At 36.9% G+C, this 27,738-nt stretch overlaps 1 protein-coding gene and 1 long non-coding RNA gene across 5 annotated transcripts in view; one reads left to right on the forward strand and one right to left on the reverse strand.

Annotated features, from left to right (window-relative positions):
• Nucleotides 1-27,738, forward strand: part of LOC108536418 (NXPE family member 4) — a 63,197-nt gene that overhangs the window by 22,549 nt on the left and 12,910 nt on the right. For 2 of the 4 annotated variants that reach the window (XM_017883138.1, XM_017883139.1), the window contains exon 5: nt 1,689-2,230. The exons of 1 other annotated variant lie outside the window; for it this stretch is intronic. In XM_017883138.1, coding sequence (XP_017738627.1) covers nt 1,689-2,224 — 536 coding nt within the window. In that variant the 3' untranslated portion in view covers nt 2,225-2,230. Of the gene's footprint in view, nt 1-1,688; nt 2,572-27,738 lie in introns of those variants that run through there. One more of the 4 variants, XM_017883137.1, reaches the window with a different exon arrangement.
• On the reverse strand, nt 25,603-27,598 carry LOC108536419 (uncharacterized). The gene is made up of 3 exons (XR_001887513.1): nt 27,520-27,598; nt 26,839-26,986; nt 25,603-25,690 (listed from the first exon to the last, which is right to left on the reverse strand). It is a non-coding gene; the product is annotated as an uncharacterized LOC108536419 (long non-coding RNA).

The following is a 27,738-nucleotide window of genomic DNA, read 5'->3' on the forward strand; positions in this document are numbered from 1 at the left end:
CTTTTCTTAATTCATGAAGCTTAGTTTCACTGGATTCAAAATTCTTGGCTGATAATTTTTTTGTTTAAGGAGGCTAAAAATAGAACCCCAATCCCTTCTAGCTTGTAGGTTTTCTGCTGAGAAATTGGCTGTTAATCTGATGTTTTCTTTTATAGGTTACCTGATGCTTTTGCCTCACAGCTATTAAGATTTTTTTCCTTCCTCTTGACTTTAGATAACATGATTACCATGTGCCTAGGCAATGATCTTTTGTGATGAATTTCCCAGGTGTTCTTTGAGCTTCTTGTATTTGGATGTCTAGATCTCTAGCAAGGCCAGGGAAATTTTCCTCGATTAGTCCCTCTAATATATTTTCCAGACTTTTACATTTCTCTTCTTCCTTGGGAATACCAATTATTCTTAAGTTTGGGCATTTAGTATAGTCCCAAACTTCTTGGTAAATTTGTTCATTTTTTAAAAATCCTTTTTTGTCTTTGATGGATTAATTCAAAAGCCTTGTCTTTTAGCTCTGAGGTTCTTTTTTCTGCTTGTTCAATTATATTGCTGAGACTTTCCAGTGCATTTTGCATTTCTCCAAGTGTATCCTTGATTTCCAGAAGTTGTGATTGTTTTTTATTTATACTATCTATTTCACTGAAGAATTTTCCTTTCATATACTGTATCACGTTTTTAATTTAAGTTGGACTTCACCTTTCTCTGGTGCCTCCTTGATTAGTTTAATAATTGACCTTCTAAATTCTTTTTCTTACAAGTCAGAGATTTCTTTTTGGTTTAGATCCATTGGTGGTAAACTGGTATGATCTTTCGTGGGAGTTAAAGAATCTTGTTTTGTCGTATTACCAGAATTGGTTTTTGGGTTTCTTCTCATTTGGGTAGACATGTCAGAGGGAAGATCTGGGATTCAAGGGCTGCTGTTCAGATTCTTTTGTCCCACAGGGTGCCCCCTTGATGTGGTTTAATCCTCCTTCCTGTAGGAATGGGGCTTCCTGAGAGCCAAACTATAGTGATTGGTTTTGTTCTTCTGAGTCTCGCTACCCAGTGAAGCTACTGGTCTCTGGGTTGGTACTGGAGAGCGTCTGCAAAGAATCCTGTGATGTGACCCATCTTCAGGTCTTGCAGCCTTGGATACTAGCACCTGCTCCAGTGGAGTTAGCAGGGGAGTGAAGTGGGTTCTGTGAGGGTCCTTGGTTGTGTTTTTGTTTAGTGTGCTGGTTTTGTGTTCGTTGGCCTCCAGCCAGGAGGTGGCACTTTCAAGAGCACATCAGCTACTGTCCTATAGGCAGGATGCAAACTTGCCCTAGGGACACAGTTTTTCAGCATCTCAGAGAGGCTGCAGTGGTCATCCTGTTTGTTCAAAGGGTCTATGGATTCTCCTGACTTTCCTGGTATGTTCCTGTGGTAGTTACTGGAGCAAAAGTTCATGATGTGAATCTCCACATGCTGCTCCATCTGTCCAAGTGGGAGCTGCAAGCTAGTCGTGCCTCCTATCCACCATCTTAATCCAAGAAACTATGTAACACTTTTGACTGTTCAAATAATTTTTAAAAACATCCCCCATCTAAACCTATAATAAATTAGACATGATTAGCTTATTTAATTATACCAATTAAATCTCTTCTATCTTTATATCTACTCAATCTTGGTAACTATATCCTCATTTTATTTTGGGATTGCCTATTTGTTATCAGCACTGAAGTCAGTGGATCTGCATGAATCTGGAAAATTGCAACACCAGCTTGCTGTGGATTTGGATAGGAACATCAACATCCAGTGGCAAAAACATTGTTATCCCTTGGTAGGATCAATGACCTATTCAGTCAAAGAGATGGAGTACCTCACCCGGGCCATTGACAGAACTGGAGGAGAAAAAAATACTGTCATTGTTATTTCCCTGGGCCAGCATTTCAGACCCTTTCCTATTGATGTTTTTATCCGAAGGGCCCTCAATGTCCACAAAGCCATTAAGCGTCTTCTTCTGAGAAGCCCAGACACTATGGTTATCATCAAAACAGAAAACATCAGGGAGATGTACAATGATGCAGAAAGATTTAGTGACTTTCATGGTTACATTCAATATCTCATCATAAAGGACATTTTCCAGGATCTTAGTGTGAGTATCATTGATGCCTGGGATATAACAATTGCATATGGCACAAATGATGTACACCCACCTCAACATGTAGTGGGAAATCAGATTAATATATTGCTAAACTATATTTGTTAAATAACACAAAAGTCTGAAATTCATTCACTTAAGTAAAAAAATTTATTGACTGTCTACTAGCAGGCCAGATGCTATGTTTGGCTCTGAATTCCCAACTAGCAAGAGCAGAGAATCTACATTATGGCTGATCCATAAGCCACCAATTCAGCTAAATGAGATGTTTTTAATCTGGGCTTTCACTTAAAAGTAAAACTAAAAATGCTCATGAAAAGAGCCTACCCTTCTTGATCAGAGCCATACCACTCTTCACCAATGGGAAGTCAAGATACCTATGGGTAAAAGTTCTCTCTGATGCATGAAAATTCAGAGTGATAAAGTAATTTTAAAATAAATATTTGGAGAAAGCAGTCCTGTTTGTTTATTTCTATCACTAAAGACAAGCTCTAGATGAATTTCCAAGTCAGAAGAGAAGTCTTATGAGGCAATTCTCCCATAGTCATTGAGAGGATTCTAAGCAAGGACACGTGGGTCCTGAAAACCTCTAAATTTTCTCTCTCTGTAGGAACCCCTGATACTAGGCTCTAATCTGATTCTATAGTACTTTTCATCCAGGTTTATAGGATAACACAGGTAAAAGCACGGGGTATTAGAATTCAGGAAGTTTGTCTTTAGTCTTGTTGCTGTTGATCATTTGAAGCCTTTGGAGGGTTGGGTGCAGTGGCTCACACCTGTAATCCTAGCACTTTGTGTTGCAAGACAATCAAAGACTGGAGAGGCCAAAAAAGGTGCAGAAGAGTTTATTAAATTAAGGTGATCACCGGCTCAGCCAGACATACGTCCAGAAGGTCTGAGCCCTGAACAAAGGGGCTTTTCCTACTTTTAAACACCTTCAGGCAGGAACCACATGAGGCAGGAAGTGAGTTACAGAAGCAAGAAACAAAGGCAGCATTACAACATTTCTTACATCTTGAGAGAAACAGGTCTTTCAACCTAAACTTATCAGTCTTGTAACCCTGCAGCCATATAGGAAGGTAAGCAGGAACTCTCTGGACCTGTAATAAACTTTGAGGAATGTGCAGTTGGGGAGTATAGATAAGGTCCACTGTCCACAGAGAGAAGACAGGCTGTTAATATTCCCTTTTAACTTGAGTGTGGGGTTGGGGGGGGGGTCACACTTTGCAGCAGCTTTAAGAGGATTTTAAAATTGCTAATACTACTATTATTAAGTTGTAGTTGATTCCATTAATTCCTTCTTCATTTGGAGGCTGAGGTGGAAGGGTCACTTGAGTCCAGGGGTTTGAGGCTGCAGTGACACACCCCTACACTACAGCCAGAGTGACAGTGCAAGACCCAGCCTCAAAAAACAACAACAGACTGGATAAGTAACTTCAGCTCTCTGGCCCTCATGTGGTACTTTGGGTACTACCTTGAGGGGCACGAGTCAGGAGAGGTACCCCATGGGGCAGAGTACTAGTTCCAATACCACTGCTTCAGCCAGAATATCAGTCACTCTTACCTATATGTATATGGAATCCTGGGTCAGCTTTTTGTTTGAAAAAATTCCACGGCTTAAAACATGTTTGAGAGCTGCTATTGTCTGAAAACGATTATGTAGATAATCAATAACAATGGTTCCTATAATCTACACATGTAGGTTAACGTTTTAATCACTCTCATTTGCATTTTAATAGGCCTTCCCAAGACTTGATCAAAAAAGAGGGTTGGATATGAGAATTTCAGTTGAAGAGAGCAATGTGATTATTGTCAAGCAGTTTGGTACCATATTCTTCCTTAATTTTGTACTCTTCACTGTGCCCCAGATACCACTGGGCCCCTGACCGAATAGACAGAATGGCAAGAGTAGCTGCATCTGGAAAAAAACAATTACAATAGGGCAGCTTAAATATGTTTATCCAGGTTTTTTCAGGGGGGGCAGGAGATAATACATTTTCTATTTATTTGCCAACAATCACAGTTCATAGTTCAATGCCCCATATACACTCAGATGGTCAAAGATTTTTTTAAAATCCCTACCATATGCTAGGAATTGTTCTAGTCTTTAGGTATACAGTCATCAAAAAGACAAACATATCTCACCATCGAAGACTTTATATTCTAATAAAGGAAAAAGATAATAAACAAAAAAGACATAAAATGATTCCATAATTCATGATAAAGTCATATGAACAAAGCATATCACATCAGTGATAGTGTAATGGCATGGTGGTGATGGAGGTGACTAGATATTTAGAAAAGCATCTCAGAAGAGAAGCATTGTAAGCGGGATAAAAAAGATAAAAAAGGAGGCAGTCATGAGACAAAATGGAGGAAGACAGAGGCTTGAGAAGTTAGAGAAATAAGCAGGAGCTAGATCTTATGTGGCCTTATTACCTATGGCAAGGAGTTTAAATTTTATCCTAATTACAATGGGTGGGTAGTTGAGGGAGGAAGGAAGGGGAGAGGGAAAATAAGAAAGAGGGAATGAAAGCGCATAAGAGAGTGAAGAAAAGAGGAGGAAATAAAGGGAGGTGGAAGCAGTACCTTAACTCAAGAATCACCAGGGACTACTATAGCTGCTAAGATAAGAATGAACAAGGGTTTTGAAGCTCCAGGAATGGTAAAACAGCACCTGCTTTCTTCTATTAATACAGTGATTTTCCAATACCCCTTTCTACTTGAGGTAAGGATGGATAAAAGGTATTGAAGATCTTGCAAAAGGGGCAGAATGTTTCAAGGGAACACAGAGCACTATAATTTTAGCACAGATACTGAAATTTGAATGTGACCCAAAGATTTTTTTTTTAAGAAAAGAAAAAGAAGATATATATTTGTAATACGTGAACTCTAAGAGGGAATGTAAGCTCAGATAGAAAGTTACATTCAGAATGATGATTCTCAGAAGTTAGCACTTTCTAGGGGCAATCCATGAAGGTTTGATGGTTCTTCTGAAAACCAAACCAACATACACACAGAGTTAGCTGTGGCAATGTCTGTGTGATGTTTTATATGTTTATTTCCTGTCTGAGATGATTGGCCAGTATATATATATGGCAAGTACAAGTTGCTCTTCCAACAGAGGGGAAAAGTAAAAATGACTGACATATAGCCCTTGGAGCTGAATGGATTCTTCAACATTTTGGATAAATACTCCACAAAGAAAAAAAATTGTAAAAATGTCCAAGGGAAACTATTAACAAGAGGCAAGCATATTAAAGAATATACTGAAAAGAAACTGACAAGGTGAGGTATTTTTTTTCAAGAGAGGATATTTAAAAACATAAAAAGTACATTCTAAGTACCAGTTTGTGTTGAATTCTTGCAGTTATAATCTTTCTCATCATTGTAACTAACAGTCTGGGTCCAATGAGGAGGTAGAAACCACCCAGTGGGCCAAACAGGGGAAGTCTGATATAAAGAATTACTAAACGCTGATAAGTGAGTGACTATCAGATAAAAGAAATCTCTATGTGGTATGCCTAAGGCTGAGGGATGGTGTCCAAAAGGACTTGGAAGAAGGTCCCTCCCCAAGGCTGCGGTTCAGCCTTATTGGGAAATATATAACAGAGAAGATCGTTGGTTTTCCCAGGCTAGAGCTGGTGTGCAGTTGCTGGACAAGCAGAAGGGAATCCTCCATAGTCCAGGCAGGGTGCAGGCAACCAGGAACCAGGGGTGTGGACAAGTGGGTGAGGGCCCAGGACAAAGATGAGCTGTACAGGGGGCCTGCATGGGGAATCGAGTGCCCATGCAAGCAGTAGGCCTTCACAGGCAGTGAGTGCTGGGGTGCTGTAGCTAATGTGGAACACCAGGAAAGGTTATTGCCAGGCCAGGATGAGGCTGCAAGGTTGCCAAAAGATTGCTTATTCTGGGAACGTGGCTGGGGAAGAGCCCCACTGGATGGCCCTATACCAAAAACACTAGCCTACTGCACCGCCACCAGAAACAGCAGGAGAGTTCCTTCTTTCTGCAATGCCCCTCCAAAGTCCTCTGCTGAGAAAGGTTAGCAATGTGCTCACTATACAGGAGGGTGCTCAAGGGAATTCTGTCCATGATTGCAGAGAATGTATAGAAGGGCACATTTGGAGTCAAGAGGCAATAAATCATTAATTGACACAGTCATCAACCCAATCCTTTCTACTGGGTCATTTCTTTAGGAAACAAATAGACTGCTCTCTAATAGTTTGCATCTTAAAAAAGAAAACATAAATTTAAATATATATATATGTGTGTGTGTGTATAGAGAATATAAATATTCTCCATGTGTGTGCAAATATGCTATATATACAGAGAGAGAGAGAGAGAGAGAGAGAGAGAGAGAGAGCGAGCTCCCCTGATACTATATGTTTCTCTTGAGGTATGGCTACATATCTTCTCCCCTTTTCATAAAACCTTCTTGGAAACATGGTCTATATGTTTTTGTCCTTGCTACCTCCTATTCTCTGTTACAACACATTCCAGTTGGGTTTACGTTCTAAATCACTCCTGCCAAGGGTATGAATGGCCTTTGTGTTGTCAAATCCAATGGCTACTTCTTTGTCTTCATCGAACTCAGTCTCTCAGTAGTGTTTGACCCAATTGACTGTGCCTTCTTTATTCACTCACTCACTTTCCTTTGTTTCTGTGCCACAATTTTCTCTGTGCTTTCTTCCTGCTTCCTTGGTCACTCCTTCCCATTTTCCTTGGCCAATCCCCACTCTGCTGCTTGGCCTCTAAAGTTGGAGTACCCTGGGGTTCATTCCTAGGCATCTACTTTGCTCTATCTATATGCTAATTTGGAGTGATACCCACTCCCTGGCTTAAATACCACCTATGATTTCCGTAACTTGAGGTATTTGTTTCCAGCTCTGATGTCTCCATTGCGCTTAAGACTTGCATATCTAATTGCCTACTTAATTTCCCATTTACCTATCTAAGAGACATCTCAAACTCAATATGATCAAAAGTAGAACTCTTGATTTATATTCCAAAATGCATTTGTCCCTAGTTTTCTCCAGTTCAGAAATGTTTCCAAGATTCATACAGGCAGTCATAAATTGTCCTTGATTCATCTCCTTCTCTCATTCCTCTCAAAGTTCTGCCATATTTTTTTAGAATATATGTGGAGAGTCTTTCTCCTCTTCTCTATCACCATTGCTACTATCTTAGTCTAAACTATGTCACCTCTTTCCTGTACTCAGGCAATAATTGATCGAATATACGTGGAGAACCTTTCTCCTCTTCTCCATCACCATTGCTACCATCTTAGTCTAAACTATGTCACCTCTTTCCTGTACTCAGGCAATAACTGATATTTTGCTCATAATCTTGAAACTTCTACAACCCATTCTTCACCCAGTAGCCAGACTGAGCTTTTTAAACTGTAAATGAGATCCATTTGACATCCCTAGATAAAACCCTGTAATGGTTTCCAAACTCTTTTCCATGATCTATAAGGATAAGTCTTTCTTGTCACTTAAATCTCAGATAAGTTTTCCTGACCACACAATCTAAAACTAGATCACTCCATCTCCCTATTATTCTTAATTACTTCACTGTTTCCTTTTCATGAGTGTATGTATCACTATCCAAAAAATCTCATTAATCTAGTCGCATATAATATTTTTACCTGTTCTACTCACAGTAAACTCTAGGTTCTCTAACAGTAAGGACCATGTATTTGTTCACTAGGTGCCTTGTTCACAGCACCAGGAATTATGTCTAGTATATGTTAAAGATTCAGTCTATAGCTAATAAACAAAATACAATGATTCATTTTTACATTTGCCAGGGAGTAAGCGGAATGTAACAAGCACCTATTTAAACAGATGGTTTTGTGTAAAAAGGGCATGGCCTACAATAAAGACATGTTCTCTGCTAGGAGAATATATCCAAAGTATGACAGAGAGGCCCCAAAGTTCATCAAGCCTGCAAAAGTGCCCCACAAAAAAAAGAATTCTCAATCACCCACCAGTTCTCTGCATGGTGTCCACTGACAAGGTGTTCTCTTGTTTGGAGTTGTCGCGAGACTTCAGATTTTCTGAGGAAAGCCTATCTATAGAGTCACTTGGGGTATTTTTACACTATGACTTCACGGACCACATCTGTTTCAGAACTAAGGGGTTTTCCATTCCCAAGGGTCACCAGTAACACGGAGAGAGAAGGAATCTCAAAGAATACCTGAGAAACACCCAGTTAACAGAGGCTGTGGAATTATCTAATTGTCATCTAATTGTACTACTCTTTATTGCCTCTTCAAATCTACACCCCAAGACAAGCCAATTGACAAGGAAAACAGACTGAAGAAAATACATGTGTTCACAGACAAGAAACAAACAAGTTTTACACAGCCACAAGAGCCAGTTAAGAACTCACAGGTACTTTTCCAGCCACCCAGATAGGAGAGATCATTAAAACAGGTGAGAAAGCAAAACTATGGAGACTGCCTTTCTCTATCTCTAATCTTGCCAGTGGTCAGTGGAGGGCAGGGAAGAAGAAAGCAAAAGAAATTAGAAAGGCTGTGTCTGCCGAGGGGTTCTCCCAAGTCAGAGAAAGAGAAGAAAAGGGAGAGAGCTCAGAAGAAAGTGTGGGAAACAAAACAAAACAAAAAAAACTGATAGTGAGAGCCTCTCTTACTGACAAGGATAGGCTGGTTTTGATGGTGAGACAGCATCAAGATAAAATATTTCTCTAATAAGCGACCAGCAAAAGTCCCCAGTGCTCTGTGGGAAGCAAGCACAGATACAGTCACTCAACCTAACATCTAGTTGGAGAGAGGAAGAAGGACATCAAAAATACCTGTTTACAGCTGATATTTATTTGCCTTGTTTTATGTATGACATTGTTTGGGCGGGAAATGTAGGAATATGTCATAGGAATTCAAAATATGGGAGAGATCACTGTGGTCTAGAGTCATGCTGGAAAGTTTCCTGTAGAGATTTCCTCTGAGTCAGGGATTCACTGACTATAGAGTCTAGATTGGTGCAGGGGCAGGCCATCCCAGGTGGGCAGCAGGATGAGCCATAAACAAAGCCAGAAAAGCGGGAAGAATTCCTTTTTAATTTCTATCTTTGAATATGTGTGTATCCATGTATTGTGCTTTGTATGTGTATTTTAGTTTACATAAAATGTTGTGATAAAGATTTATAATGTTTCTTTCTTTCTTCACTGAGAGCTGTTTTAAAGAGATCTTCATGTTACAGGTAAATCTAGTGAGTTGCATCTATCTGCTGGATAGTGTCCCACAATACACATCCACTACTTGTTTCTTAACCATTTCATAGTGATACATATTAAAGTCTATTTAATTCTCTACAACTACACCTATATATATAATCAACTGAAAACAAATTTTGTATGTGATTCTTTATGGACCTGAGTGAGAAGTCCTCTGTGATGTATCCAGATTGAATTGCTTGGACATAGGGCATAGATAAACACAAACTAACAAAAATATTGCCATTCTGCTTTCAAAACGATCATGTTAATTTGGACTCTTACATAGTACAACAGAGTTATGTATAAAGATCCAATCTATATTATGACCTAGTTCAGCTGAAGTCAGTAACAGGAGGATTGTTTAGCTTTAGAAAATATACTAATGTAATATATCACATTTAAACATAAAAGTTTAAAAATTCATATAATTACCTCAATGAATCAGCAAAGGCCTTTGTCAATAACTCAAATTCCATTAGTAATAGAAACACTTCACAAACTCTTAAAAGAGAACTACCTCAATCTAATAGAAGGCATTAAGAAAAGCAAATATCATAAATCCAACATCATATATTTCATCACACGTAGTAAAACGTTGAAACTAGCAATGAAAACAAGGCAAATGTATCCAATATGGCCACTTCTAATCATCTTTGTTCTCTATGTGTGCCTATATAAAAGCACTATTAAAATGAAACACTTGTATTTCTACATATCAGTCACAGACATTTGTTTGGAAAATGAAAAAAAAACATATAGAATGTGCATATATATGTGTGTATATATATACATACACACATAAACACATATACATAGATGGGTGTATAGTTTATATTTATAATTATAAATACAATTTATGTTTCCCAAAATAGCACACTCGCTTATAATCTTCCTTTTGAGAGCAACTAGAAAAGCTAGAGAATGTTATATTTGATCTGTTAAGCATCACAGAGCAACTGGGGCATTGAGAAGTTGAGAAATCTAGAATCTAGAGAGAAAGCAAGAGATGAACAAAGGGCAGTTAGGGAAATAGAAGGAAAATTAGGTAACATATTCAAAGTGCTGATGTTCTTAACCACCAAAAACAAAAACAAATAAATAACACTTGTCAATCTAGAATTGTATAGTCAGCAAAAGTAACCCTCAAAATGAAAGCAATATAAGATTTTTTAAAATGTACCCTTGAGAATTTGTCACTAGAAGATGTCTTACAGAATATTAAAGATAGTTCTTGAAGCAGGAGATAAATTATCCCAAATGACAGTAGAGAAAGGCAAAGAAGAATGAAAAAGAAGGAAACTAAATGTACAAATCTAAATGAACAAGGATTATATATATATAATATATTGTGGTGTTTTAAATATTCCTAGAATTAAACCAGTCAGTGGTGAGTGCCTATAGTCCCAGCTACATGGGAGGCTAAGGTAGGAGGATCACTTGAGCCCAGGAGTTCCAGTCCAACCAAGGCAACATATTTCTTTCCATCTCTAAAAGAAATAAAATAAAATAAAATAAATAGTTCTAGAACTAAAATGCCTGACAATAGCAAGAAAATGTGAAGAAGTTAAATGTAAATGCAGTACAGTTTTCTAAGGTCCCTCATTTCCTAATAATTAGTAAAAGTACCAATTTATATTAGACTTCATTAAGTCAAAGATGCATATTGAAATTTCCAAAATAGAGTAGAAATTGTTAAAGTAGTTTGTATAACAAGCTAAATGAGAGTGGAAATAGAATAATTTTAGAATTTTTGATTAATACACAAGAAGTCAAAAAGGGGGCCGGGCATGGTAGCTCACGCCTATAATCCCAGAACTTTGGGAGGCCGAGGCACGCAGATTATTTGAGGTCAGGAGTTCAAGACGAGCCTGGCCAACATGGTGAAACCCCATCTCTACTAAAACTACAAAAAAATTGGCCAGGTATGATGGCTCATGTCTGTAATCCCAGCTACTCAGGAGGCTGAGGCACTATAATCACTTGAACCCGGGAGACAGAGGTTGCAGTGAGCCAAGATAGCGCCACTGCACTCCAACTTGGGCAACAGAGTGAGACTGTGTCTCAAAAAAACAAAAAAAAAAAGTCAAAAAGGGAGAAAATGGAATGGAGAAGCTGGGACAAATAAAAACCAAATAGTAAGATAAAATTACATAGATATATCAATGATAATATGAAATAAAATGAACTAGGAAGTTCCAGCTGCAAAAAAATGGCAGACTGGCTTAGATGAGACAAATATTTCTCATAGAACAGTATTAAACTCTGGAAAAAATACATTTTAAAAATGATATGAAAGCACTAGAAAAAGGCCAACAACTGGCAGAAACTGGAGCGAATTTGACACTTAAAAGTAGCAAATTATGCTGCCTGGGAGTCAGCTTTAAGGACTCTTATCCTGACAATATACCACAGTGTATATTGTGCAAAGCAACTTGAATTCAAGGAGAAAACTGCAGACTTGCAGCCTGGAGATGTCATAGGATGGAGTTCAAGGCAATTGACTAGGGAAATTCCAGGAGAAAGGCCTTAGAAGCAGCAGTCCCCAAATCTACTCTCAAATCTTTGACTGATCCCTTAGCTCTGTGTACCCAAGGAAGACTCCACAAAGTGTAGCACAGAACAACAGATGGATGAGTGGAGATTTAATCTGTTGCTCACTGAAGGAGGAAACAGTTTGTAGGTTTTGAGTTCCAGTAAAAGAGAAGAGCGTAGTAAAAAGCCCAGGCTTTTCAAGACCCACCTTAAAGTACATAAAACCAAGTCTCCATAAATTCAAACTGACAGGTATAAACTGTTTTCATGAATTGGAAAACTCAATATTGTTACTACAGCAATTCTCCCCAAATTTACCTACAGATTAAGAGCAATAAATTCCAGTAGGCTTTTTGTAGATTTGTCAAAAGTTAAACATTTACTTACCATATGGCCCTGTTATTCCACCCTTGAGTATTTACCAAAAAGAAATTAAAACATTTGTCCATATGGAGAACCATATATCAATATTCAGAGCAGCTCTATTCACAATAGCCCCAACCTTGAAACAATCCAAATATTTATCCAATGAGGAATAGATAAGATATTATAAGATATTGCTCAATAATGAAAAGGAACAAACTACTGATAAATGCAACATCGATGAATCTTCAAAAACATAATCCTAAATCCAAGAAGCCAGACACAAAAGAGTACATTCTACATGGTTCTATTGATGTGAAACTCTAGAAAAGCAAATCTAATCTGTAGTTGCCAGAAACTAAATCTGTGATTGTCCGGGGCCAGAAACACGTTAGGCATGGGCAGAAGGGCATGCACAGGAGGAGGACAGAATTGACTAGGAAATGGAACTTTGGGGTGGTAGTAATATTCTACCTATTGATTGTGGTGGGTACACTGGTGTCTACATTTGCCAACGTTCATACAATAGTGCGCTTAAAACGCATATATTCTTGGCTGGGTGCGGTGCCTCATGCCTATAATTCCAGCACTTTGGGAGGCCAAGGAGGGCAGATCATAAGGTCAAGAAATCGAGACCATCCTGGCCAACATGGTGAAATCCCGTCTCTACTAAAATATAAAAAATTAGCCGGGCATGGTGACACGTGCTTGGAGTCCCAGCTACTCAGGAGACTGAGGCAGAAGAATCACTTGAACCCGGGAGGCATAGGTTGCAGTGAGCCGAGATCTCACCACTGCACTCCAGCCTGGGCAACAGGGCAAGACTCCATCTCAAAAATAATAATAATAATAATAATGTATTCTTATTGCATGTAAATTATACCTCAGTAATGCTATAAAAACAAAGCTGAAATAATTCCCAGTTAATGCCCCAGCAATACCTATACCAGACAGCAACAGTGATGACAAAAAAAGAACCATAAATCGAAGAGATACTTAATAGGTTAATAGGTAGATGTAGACAGGCTGGACTGCCATCAAAAAAAAAAAAAAAAAGGACTCCCAAAATGCAATGACTTAAATAAGAAAACAAGATAGGGATTTATGTCTCATGTATCCATCTAGTTAGGGTGTGCACCTTGAAGCCAGACATCAAGCTCTGCTATCCTCTGCCAGTGGTCTTATTCTAGGGTTGGCAGGCCCATAAATGGGCCTATGGACAGAATTTAGGAGGCCTGTGAACCTGAGAGGGAAAAAAATTATCTCTATTTTCACTAGCTTGTAAATGAAGTTTAGCAATCTCTTCAATGATGAATAATGACAACAAATCACAGTAGTATTAGCAATGCCTGTGGCTTAGTCAGCAAGTTGAAATCACAGATATTTTCATATCATAATACAGGTAATAAAGAATCTTGAAATATCACTCATAATTATGGCTTTGAAATTACTGTAAATATAAGACCTGGCTGCTAAATTTTGTTATTTAGTGTGTTAATAAAAAATTGCTATATGACTATATAACAAATTAGGTTATTTAAAATGTTGATAATTGTACCTCAGTATAATCGGCCTTAGTTGTAACTCTATCCATTTTATTTTATGCATTTGGAAAAGAGGTCATAGGACTGCAAAGGGCCCATGTCACAAATAATTTTTAAGAACTCCCTGTTCTGGGATATTGTCATCACCTCTGTGGTCTAAGCTAGGCTGCTGCTCCCTCTATTTTACACAAATAGGAAGAGGAAAGAGAACCTGGAGGAGCTATGACACACATGGCCTCCGCTGAAGTATCAGAGAACTCAGTGTCCTGGCCACACTCAAATACAACCGAGGCCAGGAAAGGTTGTGTATCTCAGCTAACATATGCCCAGCTACAACTTTTATCACAACTGATGAAAGAGATAACTAGCAGGCTCTGTACATTGATTCAACCCTGTCTGAGGATGACCATATAGAAGCTTAAGGAGAGGAGACAAGTGAGTCAGACACAGTGGCCAAGTTTCTGATTTGGGATACCATTCACAAAGATGGGGAGAAGAGGAAGCAGGAGACATTTGGAAGAAGAAAAAACATTCCAATTGAACAAGTTGACTGAGATTCCTACAAGCAGGGGTACACTGACAAACCTGCTCTCCCAGAAAACAAAAACAAACATCCTGTTTACAGCCTTTGATGATTTCCATGACGCAAATGTACCCATCATGGCCTATTTCAAGCTACCAAGATGATGTCACTGAATAAGCAGTTGGAAAGAAATGTGCATGAACAGGCTTTCATAAGCTAGCAAAAGCTGGGTTCAGCTCACCTCCACCAGTGAGGATTTCCAAGTGGAGACTTCTTAAAGACACTGGGATATGCAGAGCTCGCGCTAAGGAGTAGAATCTAAGTGAGACATTGATTTTGGAATAAATGAGATTATCTGGCCACAGGATTCTAAGAAAAATTCTGATTTGCAGTTACTTATGGCTTAGACAAATGTGATCTTGATTAAGGGTTCCAAGTAGAAAATAGATGCAAAAATAAGTATGGTATAGAGGATGGGGTTAATAAATTTCCAAAACTCTGCCATCAGTAAAATTCCTTCTGACAAAGAAGCTCTCTGGCCACTCTCAAAAGAGCCAACTCTAACCAAAGTTGGTAGTGCATCAGTGGAAATGTCAGACCGGGGATATGAACCACAGAACTGCTTGGTTGTCAGGACTGGAATCTTGTGACATATCAGCAATCCAAAGTAGGTGGATTCAGCCTGAGGTGATTCTCCTCTCGAATGAGGGACTCTCTGAAGGAATCTCCCCTAGAATGTCTATCAGTCTAATGAAGGCACAGATGCATAAGGAGATACAACAACGTAGCACATATTATTACAAAGCTACACATATGAGACTATAAGAGCACAAAGGAATAAATTATCAACGAAAACGATGGAGGAAAGAACAGTTGGCATTACTGTTTCCCTTACAACATGTTTCTGGGTGTTAAGTCATAGTTAGAAAGTTTTTCCCGCTCAAAGATTATACAGGTATTCATCCACGTTTTCTCATTTTTTACTTGTAAAGTTACATTGTCTATAAATATCTGATCTACTTGGAATTTATCCTGTTGAATGGTATAAGATATCAATTTCATTTAACGTTTTCCATATGGCTCTCCGATTATCCTAATCCTCTTATTAAAAATTCTATCCTATATCCTCACTGATTTTTAGTGTGGCCTCCATAGCATACTAAATATGTATATATAATGAGGTCTATTTCTGATTTTCAATTCTGTTACATTGTCTTTCTATTCATGCATCAATACCATCCTACTTTAATTATAAAGATTTTTACAAGTAAGTTTTAATATCTAGTAGAGCTAATCCTACCCACACCCAACACTTTTGGCTTTTCTATTCCCCATACATTTTGTAACTATTCTCTCTATTTATCCTGTCAAGTGAGCTTTCTAACTGGCCTGTCAGGCCCAAAAGATATTTAGGACATTGTTATTGTGATTTTATTAAATGTATAAGTTAACTTTGGAAGACTAAACAAGATCCTTATGATGTTAAGTTTTTCTATCCAAGGACATGGTTTCCTTTACATTTGTTCAATTTTGTTTTCTTCAGTAGTGTTTTGTGAGTTTTCCTCATATAAATCTTGGATACTTGTGCTAAATGTACACTTAAGTATTTTATTATCATTTTGCTGACATATATTGGATTGTCCCTTCCATTTTAGCTTCTCTCTCTTTTTTGTCTATATACACAAAAGCTATTGATTTTTTTATATATTAATTTTATTTCCCACTATTTTACTAAATTATTTTATTATTTGTAGTCATTTCTCCATTGATACTTTGAGGTTTTTCAGATAAATAATAATTGCATCTGAAAATAAAGATTATTTTATTTCCTTTTCAATTCCAGGGTCTCGAATTGCTTTCTCTTCTCTAACTGCATTAGCTAACACCTCCATCCCAATGTTCAATGTAATGACTACCTCATTACATTGGCATCCTTGTCTTGCTCCTGATTTTAAAAGCCTTTAGTGTTTCCCTTAAGTAAAATGCAAGCTTTTGAGTTAAAGTATGTATTTTATGTGTAGAGGAAATCCATAAATTTCTTTTTGTTGTGTTTTTCAACATGAATTAGGACTCCCAGGCTAGAGTGCAGTAGCGCCATCTCAGCTCACTGCAACCTCTGCCTCCCAGGTTCAAGTGATCCTCCTGCCTCAGCCTCCTGAGTAGCTGGGATTACAGACATGCACCAGCACACCCGGCTAATTTTTATATTTTTTGGTAGGATGGGGTTTCACCATGCTGACCAGGCTGGTCTCAAACTCCTAACCTCAAGTGATCCACCTGCCTCAGCCTCCCAAAGTGCTGGGATTACAGGCGTGAGCCACCGCACCCAGCCAACATTACATTTCATTGTCGCTTCTCTTTAGACTTTCCTTGTTTTTGATGACATTGACAATTTTAAGGAACAGTGGTCTGGTATTTTGTAGACTGCCCTTCCATGTTCATTTGTCTGTTGTTTTGTCAAATTTCTGACCTGGGACTAATTTTGTCAAAGTCCTTTTGTGCATTTATGAAGATAATTATGTAATTCTTCTCATTAGCTGTATTAATGTGATGAATTACATTAAAAACAGAACAAAATGTATATTCCTGGAATAAAACTCTCTGAATTATGATGTACTATTTTTTTTTCTAATGTTCATTTGGATTGCTTGCCAATATTTTATTTAAGATGTATATCTCAATATTCATAAATCTAAAGTTCTTGGTACAATATCAGGTTTTAGGAAATACATTATAGTGATTTCAGTAGAATTGATTTGGAAGCTTTTGTTTTTATTTGTTTCTAGTGCTCTGAACTTATTTAAGTCATGTTGGGATTGCCTGATCTTTAAAGTCTGGTAGAATTCCACTAGCCTGCTTTGGTGCATTCAGCAGCAGTGCTCTACTACTTTTTTCACTGTTCTCTATTTTTTTGATGTCTCTCAAGTCAATTTTGATAGGTTGTATTTTCTGAGTTATCCATTTTATCTAGATTCTCATCTGTAGTTGCTTAAAATTGTGAAAATCATCTTGTGACTTTTAAACTTTTCCCCCTTTTCAGGTTTTCTCCCCAAAGATGTCTAATTTTGCATATTTGTGTTTCGTTCCCTTTAAATTGATTAGATTCACTAGCGGCTTGTCTATTTTTTTATTTTGTTTAAAAAAAAAAACCAAGTTTTTGTTTATTCTACTATTTTTCTATATTTTAATGTATTACTTTTGCTTTTACCTTCCCATAAATTACTAGCTTTTGCTTTCTTTTGATTTGCTCTGTTTTCCTTTTTCTAACTTTTTAACTGGGTGTTTAATTCATTGAGTTTTATCTCCTCATTTACATAGGTAATTAATGCTACAAACTTGACTGATAATTGTTTTAACTGCATCTCATAGATTCTAATATAATATGCATTAATTATAGTTACTTTCACAATACCCTATTGATTTTACTTGGTATTTTTCTTTGAGTCAAGAGTTGTTTAGAAACATTATTAACTTCAGAGTGGAATGGTATTTGGGGTTTTTGTTTTATAAATTTCTATTAAATACCTGAATTCTAAGAATGCTGCCTTTATTATTATTTCCACCAATTAGCATTTATTGAGGTTTTCTTCATGACTTAAAATATAGAGAATATTTGTAAAGGTTTCATATGTTCCTCTAAAGTTATATTCTCTATTATTAGAATTCAGAGTTCAGTATATATCTACATGATCTGTCTTTATTGTTATTAGTTCTTTTATAACCTTACTAACTTCGTGCACTTGGTATGCCATAAATAAGTCACATATTAAACGTGGCTATCCTTAAAGTGAATTTCTCTAGGTCTTCTTGAATCTCTTATATTTTCTGCTTTAAGCATGTATCTCTGTACTCAGTGCATAAATATTCATTGCTTGTGTTTTAATTATGCTTTTGCATATATGGTATCCTGCTTCATCTCTTCATACTTTTTTGGCTATGAATGTTACCTTATCAAATACTAAGATTTCCTTTCCCTTTTTTTAACCTGGTATATAATTGTTCAACCTCTGATTTTCTTAAGATTTAATAAACTTTTTACTTTAGGATAGCTTCAGGTTTACAGAAAAATTGGAAGAATATTACAGGAAGTTCTTCTATACCCTGTACCCAATATCCTCCATTTCAACATTATTGTAGCATAATTTGCCTCAACTAATAAAACCATACTGATACTTATAATTTGAAGTCCATACTTTATTCAGAATTCCTTAATTTCCACCTAATGTGCTTTTTCTCATCCACAGTCCCATCCAGGGTACCACATTACATCATTTCTTTTCCTTTTTGAGGCAGAGTCTTGCTCTGACACCCAGGCTGGAGTGCAGTAGTGCCATCTCAGAGTGCAACCTCTGCCTCCCAGGTTCAAGCAATTCTCCTGCCTCAGCCTCCTGAGTAGTTGGGATTACAGGCATGCACCACCACACCCAGCTAATTTTTATATTTTTTGTTAGAGATGGGGTTTCACCAAGTTGGCCAGGCTGGTCTCAAACTCCTAACCTCAAGTGATCCACCTGCCTCAGCCTCCCAAAGTGCTGGGATTACAGGCGTGAGCCACTGCACCCAGCCAACATTACATTTCATTGTTGCTTCTCTTTAGACTTTCCTTGTTTTTGATGACATTGACAGTTTTAAGGAACAGTGGTCTGGTATTTTGTAGACTGTCCTTCCATGTTCGTTTGTCTGTTGTTTTTCTCATGGTGAAAAGAGTTCATGGGTTTAGGGAAGGAAGAGCACAGAGCTAAGTGGTCTTCCACTCATCACATCACATCAAGGATGCATGCCGTCAATATGACATCACTGATGATGTCAGTCTTGATCATTTGGCTGAGCTGATGTTCGTCAGGTTTCTCCACAGTAAGATTACTCTTCCTTCTGCCCCACCCTGCTCTTTACTGTACTCTTCCAAAAGAGGTCACTAGCTCAATTCCACACTTAAGGATTGGGCAGTTCTGTTCCATCTCCTTGAGTGGGGAGAATCTGCATATATTATCTGGAATTCTTCTGTACAAGAGATTTGCCTATTATCCCTCACATATTTGTTTATTCAATAATTTATTTACATCAGTGTGAATTCATAGATATTTATTTCATACTTTGGGACATAATCCAACAGTACATTATTTTGTTACTCAAACTGTTCTACTTTGGCCATTAGCTCTTTCCATTGGTTCCTGTGTTCCTTTGTTTGTTTGCTTCTTTTGAGTATTTCTTGCTTTCCGACACTACAAGATGCTTCAGGCTCATCTTGTATATTCCCTATCCCAGCCCTAAAATCAGCCATTTATCCAAGGAGCCCTGATTCCTTTTACTGGAGAATGATATTGGAAACAAAGATCTAGACACTGGCTTTGTTTGTTACGATTGGGGTGTCTTTGCTTCTAGGCCCTCTCAGAAGACAGTGCTCAGAAATACTGGCCAGGCATGGTGCCCCATGCCTATAATCCTAGCACTTTGGGGGGTTGAGATGGGAGAACTGTTTGAGGCCAGGAATTCGAGATCAGTCTGGTCAACATAGCAAGACCCCACCTCTAAAAAAAAAAAAAGAAAAAGAAAAAAAAGAAATTATGTATGATACTAGCCAGTAATACATGCGTATCTATAATTATACATAAAATATCTGTTTCAATCTATATTAAGCTACGCATGGGCTCATACTGATATTTCTCTCATCTATTACTACACAGTTCACACACTAGTCTTCACCTACCACATCGATAATGAGGAATCTGGCTCCCACCATCTGTCATCTATTTATTTATTTATGTGTTCACCCCCCAACATACACATACAATGGTTTCAGACCTGTTAACTGAGAGTACAGTGCTTATAAGCAGTTCTTTTTGTCTTTCATCTTACAGACTCTATTAATTTCCAAAGCAGCTTAGGTCAGCACCTTTCTCCAGCAAGGTTATGTCATACATTTGTAATACAGTTAAATTTGTAATACAGTTAAAACACTGTGTTCTACCCTTTAGTCCCTCAATCTCCTAATTGATTTTTTTATTTTGCATACATTAAGATTCACTCACCCAGGGACAGTGGCTCATGCCTGTAATCTCAGCACTTTGGGAGGCCAAGGTGGGTGGATCGCGAAGTCAAGATATCGATACCATCCTGGTCAACATGGTGAAACTCCGTCTCTATTTAAAAAATACAAAAATTAGCTGGCGTGGTGGTGCACCCCTGTAGTGTCAGCTACTTGGGAGAGTGAGGCAGGAGAATTGCTTCAACACAGAAGGCGGAGGTTACAGTGAGCCAAGATCACGCCACTGCTCTCCAGCCTGGTGACAGAACAAGACTCTGTCTTAAAACAAACAAACAAAAAAAAAGATTCACTCTTTGTGTTATAAGATTCAAAGAACTTCTGCAATTTCATGTATACACAACCGTATCATACACAATAATTTCACTGACCTAAAAAGTCCCCCTATTCAACTCTCTCCCCTCCCCAAACGTCTGGCAACCATTGATTAGTTTTTGATCTCTATAGAACCACCTTTTTCCAGAATGTCATAGTAATGCAATCATACAGTGCATACCCTTTTCAGATAGGCTTCTTTCTCTTAGTATTATGCATTTAAGATTCACCTACGTTGTTACATGAATTGATAGCTCATTTTTCTTATTGCTAAATATTATCCCACTATATCAATGTACTACAATTTGTTTATGTATATTCACCTACTGAAGACCTCTTGGTTGCTTCCAGTTTTGGGCAACTGTGATCAAAGCTGCTATAAACATGCATGTGCAGGTATTTGTGTGGACATAAGCATTCAAATCAACTGGATACGTACACAGGGAAAAATTGCTATATTGAATGGTAAGACTATGTTTAGCTTTATAAGATATTATCAAAGTGTCTTTCAAAGTAGCTGTGCCATTTTGGATTCCCCCCAGCAATGAGTGAGAATCCTACTGCTCTACATTCTCACCAGCAACTGGTATTGTCAGGTTTTTTATTTTTTAGTTTTAGCGATTCTAATTGATATGTAATAGTATTTCATTGCTGTTTTAATTTGTCTCCCTGACAAATAAAATTGAGTGTCTTTTTTATATATTTAGTTATAATTTGTGTATCTTCTTTGGTGAGGTGTCCATTCAGATCTTTTGCACATTTTAAAATTGTTTTGTCCTATTGTTGAGTTTTAAGAGTTCTTTGTATATTCTAGATGAAGTCCTTTACCAGATCAGTGCTTTGAAAATATATTCTCACCCTCTATGGCTTATCTCTGCATCCTCTTAACAGTGTCTTTCACAGGGCAGAGGCTTTAATTTTTAGTAAAAGCTAACTTACCAGTTTTTCTTTCATGGATTGTGCTTTTTATATTATTTCTAAAACCTCAGCAACAGCTCAAATTCACATAGATTTTCATGCATGTTTTCTTCCAGAAATTTTAGATTTTATATTTAGGTCTGTGATCCATTTAGAGTTAACTTTTCTGTCAATTGTGAGATCTGTGTCTAGGCTCATTTTTTTAGTATGAACGTCCAATTGTTCCAGCACTATTTGTTGAAAAGACTCATTTTTCCATTAAATTGCCTTTGTGCCTTTGTCAAAAATCAGTTGATAATTGTATATGTTTATTTATTGGCTACTATGTTCACTTGATTAATGTGTTAATTCTTTCACCAATACTGCATTGTCTTGATAACGGCAGCTTTGTAGTAAGCCTTGAAGTGGGACAATGAGATTCTTCCAATTTTGTTCTTCTTTCTCAGAATTGGGTTAGTTATTTTCCTTTCTTTACCTTTCCATATAAAATTTCAGTCAGTTTGTTGATGGCTACAAAAAAATTGCTGGGATTTTTATTGAAATGGTATTGAATCAATAAATTAAGTTGGGAAGAACTGACATTTTAATAATATTTAGTCTGTCCAATTCATGAACATGGAATATCTCTCCATTTATTTAGATTTTTAAAAATGTCTTCCATTAATGTTTCATAGCTTTCTACATACAGATCCTGTATATATTTTGTTAGATTTATACTTACGTATTTCACTTTTTTGGTGCTATTGTAAATGGTTTTCTTTTTTGTAATTTCAAATTCCAATTGTTCATTGCTAGTATATAGGAAAACAATTAAATATTTTATGTTGACCTTGTTTCCTGAAACCTTGCTATATTTACTTAGTAGTTCCAAGAACTTTCTATAGATTCTTTGGGTAGATTCTATATAGACAATCATGTAATTTGTTAATAAAAACAGCTTTACTTTTTCCTTTCCAATATATATGTCTCTTATTTTTCCTTCTTGTTTTATTGCACTGGCTACTACTTCCACTACATTGTTGAATAGGAGTGGTGAAAGAGGACATTCTTGACTGGTCCCAATCTTGGGGAGGTGTTTAATCTCTCAAGTACCATTCTTCTTTTTTAAAAAATCTTTCTGAATCTGTGTTGTAAGTATGTCTCTTATGTAAGCCACAGTGTCGGATTTGGCTTTGTTAACCAATCTAAAAAGATTTTTCTTTTTTTTTTGAAACAGGGTCTCACTCTGTACCCCAGGCTGGAGTGCAGTGGCACAAACATGGCTCCCTGGGCTCAAGTCATCTTCCTGCCTCAGCCTCTTGAATGGCTGGGGCTACAAGCACACACCACCACATCTGGATAATATATAATATATATAATTATATATAATTAAGAGTCTTGCTCTGTCGCCCAGGCTGGAGTGCATGGAATGCAATGGCGCAATCTTGGCTCACTGCAACCTCCGCCTCCCAGGTTCAAGCAATTCTCCTGCCTCAGCCTCCCAAGTACCTGGGATTATAGCTGCCCGCCACCATGCCCAACTAATTTTTGTATTTTTAGTAGAGACAGAGTTTCACCGTGTTGGCCAGGCTGTCCTCAAACTCCTGACCTCAAGTGATCTGCCCACCTCAGCCTCCCAAAGTGAATTATTTATGTATTTTGTACAGACAGAGTCTTGCTATACTGCCCAGGCTAGTCTCAAACTCCTGGCCTTAAGTGATCCTCCTGCCTCAACCTCCCAAAGTGCTGGGATTATAGGCATAAGCCACTGTACCTGACCTGAAAATATACTTTAATTGGTGAGATAAGCTAATTTATATTTATTGATGTGGCAAACATGTTTGGTGTCAGTATGACATATTGTTTTATGTTATAATCATATATATTCATGTCTTTATAGGGTCTAGTTTATTTGCTTGATTTTTTACTGTTATTTAGTGAAATTTATATTTTTGTTCTAATGATTATGTCTCTTTTAATCCATTTATATAACTCTTCTTTACTTTTTTTCTTGGTAAATGACTATTGTTTCCCTCTAATAAGCAATATTGAAAGTAACCATAAACCTCTTTTGCCCCAACTCTCCCTTTTCCTCAATATCTAATTTGAAGTAATGTCCTTTTACTTCAGTTAACAACTATAAGGCAAACAACAAGCTAATTCTACTTTTCATAGCTCTCCCCAACCCCCCACCAATTTTTTATAGTTGTACTATATCTACATTGTCAGAGCACACAACCATTGCATACTATTCTCTATTCCTTGTAAGCATAATTTAGACTTATTTCTGTAAATAAATATATGATTCATTCCTACCATAAATCCTTATATCAAACTTTTCAATTACGTTGGTTGTTTAATGTTCATGCTCTTTAGTAGATTCCTTAGGAAGGATCTGGGCAAAATAGTCCCTGAATTCTAATGTTTTCATTAGAACTTGCCTGTGACTCTTATAATGAAAGGTCAGTTTGTCTTCTTACAAAATTTCTGGCTCATATTTTCTTTCCTTGATTTTCTTAAACATTTTACTCTACTAATTTTGACAAAATATTGATGTTAAAAAGTAAAGAAAATAGAATTTAAGAAAAGACATAAATAAGGATAAAGTGAGATGCTACATAAGGAACAATTTACAAAGAAGATATAATAATAATAAATGTGAATGGCCCTAGCAAAAATTCTCAACATACATAAGTGGGAACAGTCAGAATCACAAGCTAAAATTGATATAGCCACAGCTATAGTGGGAATTTTTATTAGCCCTCTTTCAGAAACTTATAAATCAAAAAGACCTTAACTTAGTAAATGGAGACAAGGTCTAAACACAATTGATAAACATAAACTTGATCTAACAGATAAACACTGAGAAGCAGGGGGACAGTTTAGCATAGTGAATTAAGAGATATATTTTTATCTCAGATATTGTTTGTTCTTTTGTAAAATTTGTTTGGTTCTTTCTGAGGACTAAGCTCTGATTTTTTTTATCTTGCTCAAATTCTTCTATTAATTCCAGGTCTTTAGACAAACTCAACCAATTGTCAATCCGAAAAGGATTAAATTTACGGATTGGAATCCGTAATTTAATAGCCTGGAAGCATCATCCCCCCGACTTCAAATTGTCCTGTCTTTCTGGAACAAACCAATGTATTTTTCAAATGTATTTGACTGATGTCTCACGCCTCCCCTAAATGTATATAACCAAGCTGAACCCCAACCGCCTTGGGCACGTGTTCTCAGGACCTCCTGAGGGCTGTGTCACATGGTCACTCATATTTGGCTCAGAACAAAGCTATTCAAATATTTTAGAGTTTGACTCTTTTCATCGAAATTTCTAAGTATTTCTCCACCCTTGCTGAGATTTCTTATCTTCCATTCATTACAACATATTTTCTTTTACCTCACTGAGCATAGTTATAATAGCTGTTTCAAAGTCCTTATCTGATCAGGCCAACATCTATGTTTTCTCAGGGTTGGCTTCCATTAATTGTCTTATCTTTTGCAAAGGACTGCATTTTCCTGGTTCCTCCTACGCTGAGTAATTTTGAATTGTGTCCTGGACATTGTGACTGTTACGTGGTGGAGATCACGGATTCTGTTTTACTCCTCAGAATAGTGTCGATGTTTTTGTTGTGGCAGGCAATCGATTAACTTGGTTCAACTCAAACTGCAAACTGACCCAACCTGTGGTTATAAGTAACTCACATCTCACTTGAGTTCTGACTAGCTGCAGACTGCTTTGTGTCTACCCCATAGGTGTGCTTCAGGGGTCAGCTAGAGATCTAAGCAAAGTTCATACTCAGAAATTGGGGCACAACCTTCTCTGTCTGTGTTCTAGGATTTCCCCCTCCTTCCAGTGACTGTGTTACTGCAGACTCTGCTCTCAGGTTGTTGAAGCCAAAAAAAACAAAAAACAAAAAAGATGGCTTTCTATTGTGTTTTAGCTACTCTCTTAATGGACTGCCCTCAGGTTAACACATCAAAAACAAGAAACTTACCTCCTCTTAATGGCACCTTCTTCCAAGTTTCATCTTCCCACCAAAACTTGCCTGCTTTTGTTCACTGTCTTTAGCCTTCAGGTACTTGTTTTTGGCATTTCGTTCAGAGTTGAACATTGCTGTCTGAAAGAGAGCCAGAAGTTACTTGGTCATATATGAAACAGAACTCTTTTGTTATACTTAAACAAAAATTATTTCCCACCCATACTCTCCTTCCTCTTTTCCCAATACGCACCCATTCTATACTAGTTATTTCTCAGAGTGTTTCAATTCTTATTCAATACATGTATTTTTGTATATATGTGGACTAGGAAGATAGTTACGAGTTAGTGTTTGTATTTATTTTAATTTACATAAATAATTTTTTCATTCAAAATAGCTTTTTGAAATCTAATCATGTTGCTATACGTAAATGTAGTTCATGATGTCTGAGAACTGCATGTATTTCATTCTATGAATATACAAAGTTTAATTTATTCAGTCTCCTAAATAAATTGGATTAATCGGCCGGGTATGGTGGCTCACACCTGTAATCTCAGCACTTTGGGAGGCCGAGGCAGGCAGATCACTTGAGGTCAGGAGTTTGAGGCCAGCCTGGCCAACATGGTGAAACCCCGCCTCTACTAAAAATACAAAAAATCAGTCGGGCATGGTGGCTGGCGTCTGTAATCCCAGCCATTCAGGAGGCTGAGGCAAGAGAATCGCTTTGGAGGTCTTATTTAAGAACTACTTGCTGATGTGAGGTCATAAGGAAATTATAAATTTCTTTATATTGAACTTTTAGTTACTATATTCCTATTTAGGTTTTTAATTCATGTGGATCTTTAGTATGTAGTGTGTGATAGGAATCTTCTGGTTTTTTTCAATATAGTGAAAGCAGATTCTTGATACAATTTATTAAATATAATTTTCTGATTTCTGATGTTACCATTAACCTATAATAAATTTCAAGTCTGCTTCGAAGGTATCTACTCCTTTTGATTGGTTTATTTGATTGATATTGCACTTTTTAAATTTTCCTTTAGATAATACACTAGGGCTAATATTTTTTAAATATTACAATATTAGGACAATTAGTATTCCCTAAATTTAGATTAATCAGATTCCATCTTCCACCTTAGAATTTGATTAGAAATAAAGAAAACTTTTAAATTTTTGAGAGAGAATTAACAACTTTATCAAATTAAGCCTTACCTACATTCAAAGCACAACATCTTTTCATTTCATTCAGGCATTTATAAAACTAATCCTTAAAAGAGTTTTCAAAATACCTCCATTGAGGACAGAGCTTCTTCAATTGTATTTTCTATAACTGAAATGCTTTTGAGTTTGTGAGTTTGTTTTGTATTCCACTCCTTGCTGACTATCTTCATGCTAATAATTTGCTAACTCTGGTTTCTTTGTAGACAGTCACAACACCTACAAAAAACAAAGAAAAGAAGGGAAAAAAGGTCACTTCTCCCCCATCATTCTCATACCTTGGATTTTTGTTTGTTTGCTTTATTTTATTGTTCAGGACTTCTAACATTATGTTGAACATTAATTGAGTCAATGGTGGCTAACGTCCTTGTCTCCTTGACTTTTAAAATGTTTAAGATTTCCTATTACTGAATTTTAATGCTAAGTAAATGTTGAAATACATCAAATGCTTTTATTGCAACTGCAATCCCAATCAGATAAGCCTGAAAACAGTGAAAAATCATAAGATTTTGTCTTTAATCTATTAATATTTAAATGATACTACAAGATTTTTCACTCTAGAACCATTTTTACAACCCTGAATTCACCCATAATCAACCACGACAAATGCACACACACCTGTATATATTTATCTAATCTACCTATATACTTTTGTATGCATATATATATATGCACATACACACAGAGACAGAGAATTTAAAAATCATGTCCATGAATAAAATGGACCTGTACTTTTCTTGTATCATACTTACCTAGTTTTAGTATAAAATATATTCCAAGCTCATAAAATTGATTGGATTGTTTTTCCTTGTTATTATAAGTTAGGGATATCTGTACTCGCCAATAAAAGCATCTCAGCCTGTGACTTGCGGAGGTGGGAAAAATAGAAAAAGGTTTATCATCATGATGATTATATTCTTATTCATACTGTTATTTATATATTACATGATTATTTTCTATTCTATTTTAAA

This window comes from Rhinopithecus bieti, unplaced genomic scaffold (genome assembly GCF_001698545.2).
Source record: "Rhinopithecus bieti isolate Rb0 unplaced genomic scaffold, ASM169854v2 scaffold_11964, whole genome shotgun sequence".
Lineage (NCBI taxonomy): Eukaryota > Metazoa > Chordata > Mammalia > Primates > Cercopithecidae > Rhinopithecus > Rhinopithecus bieti.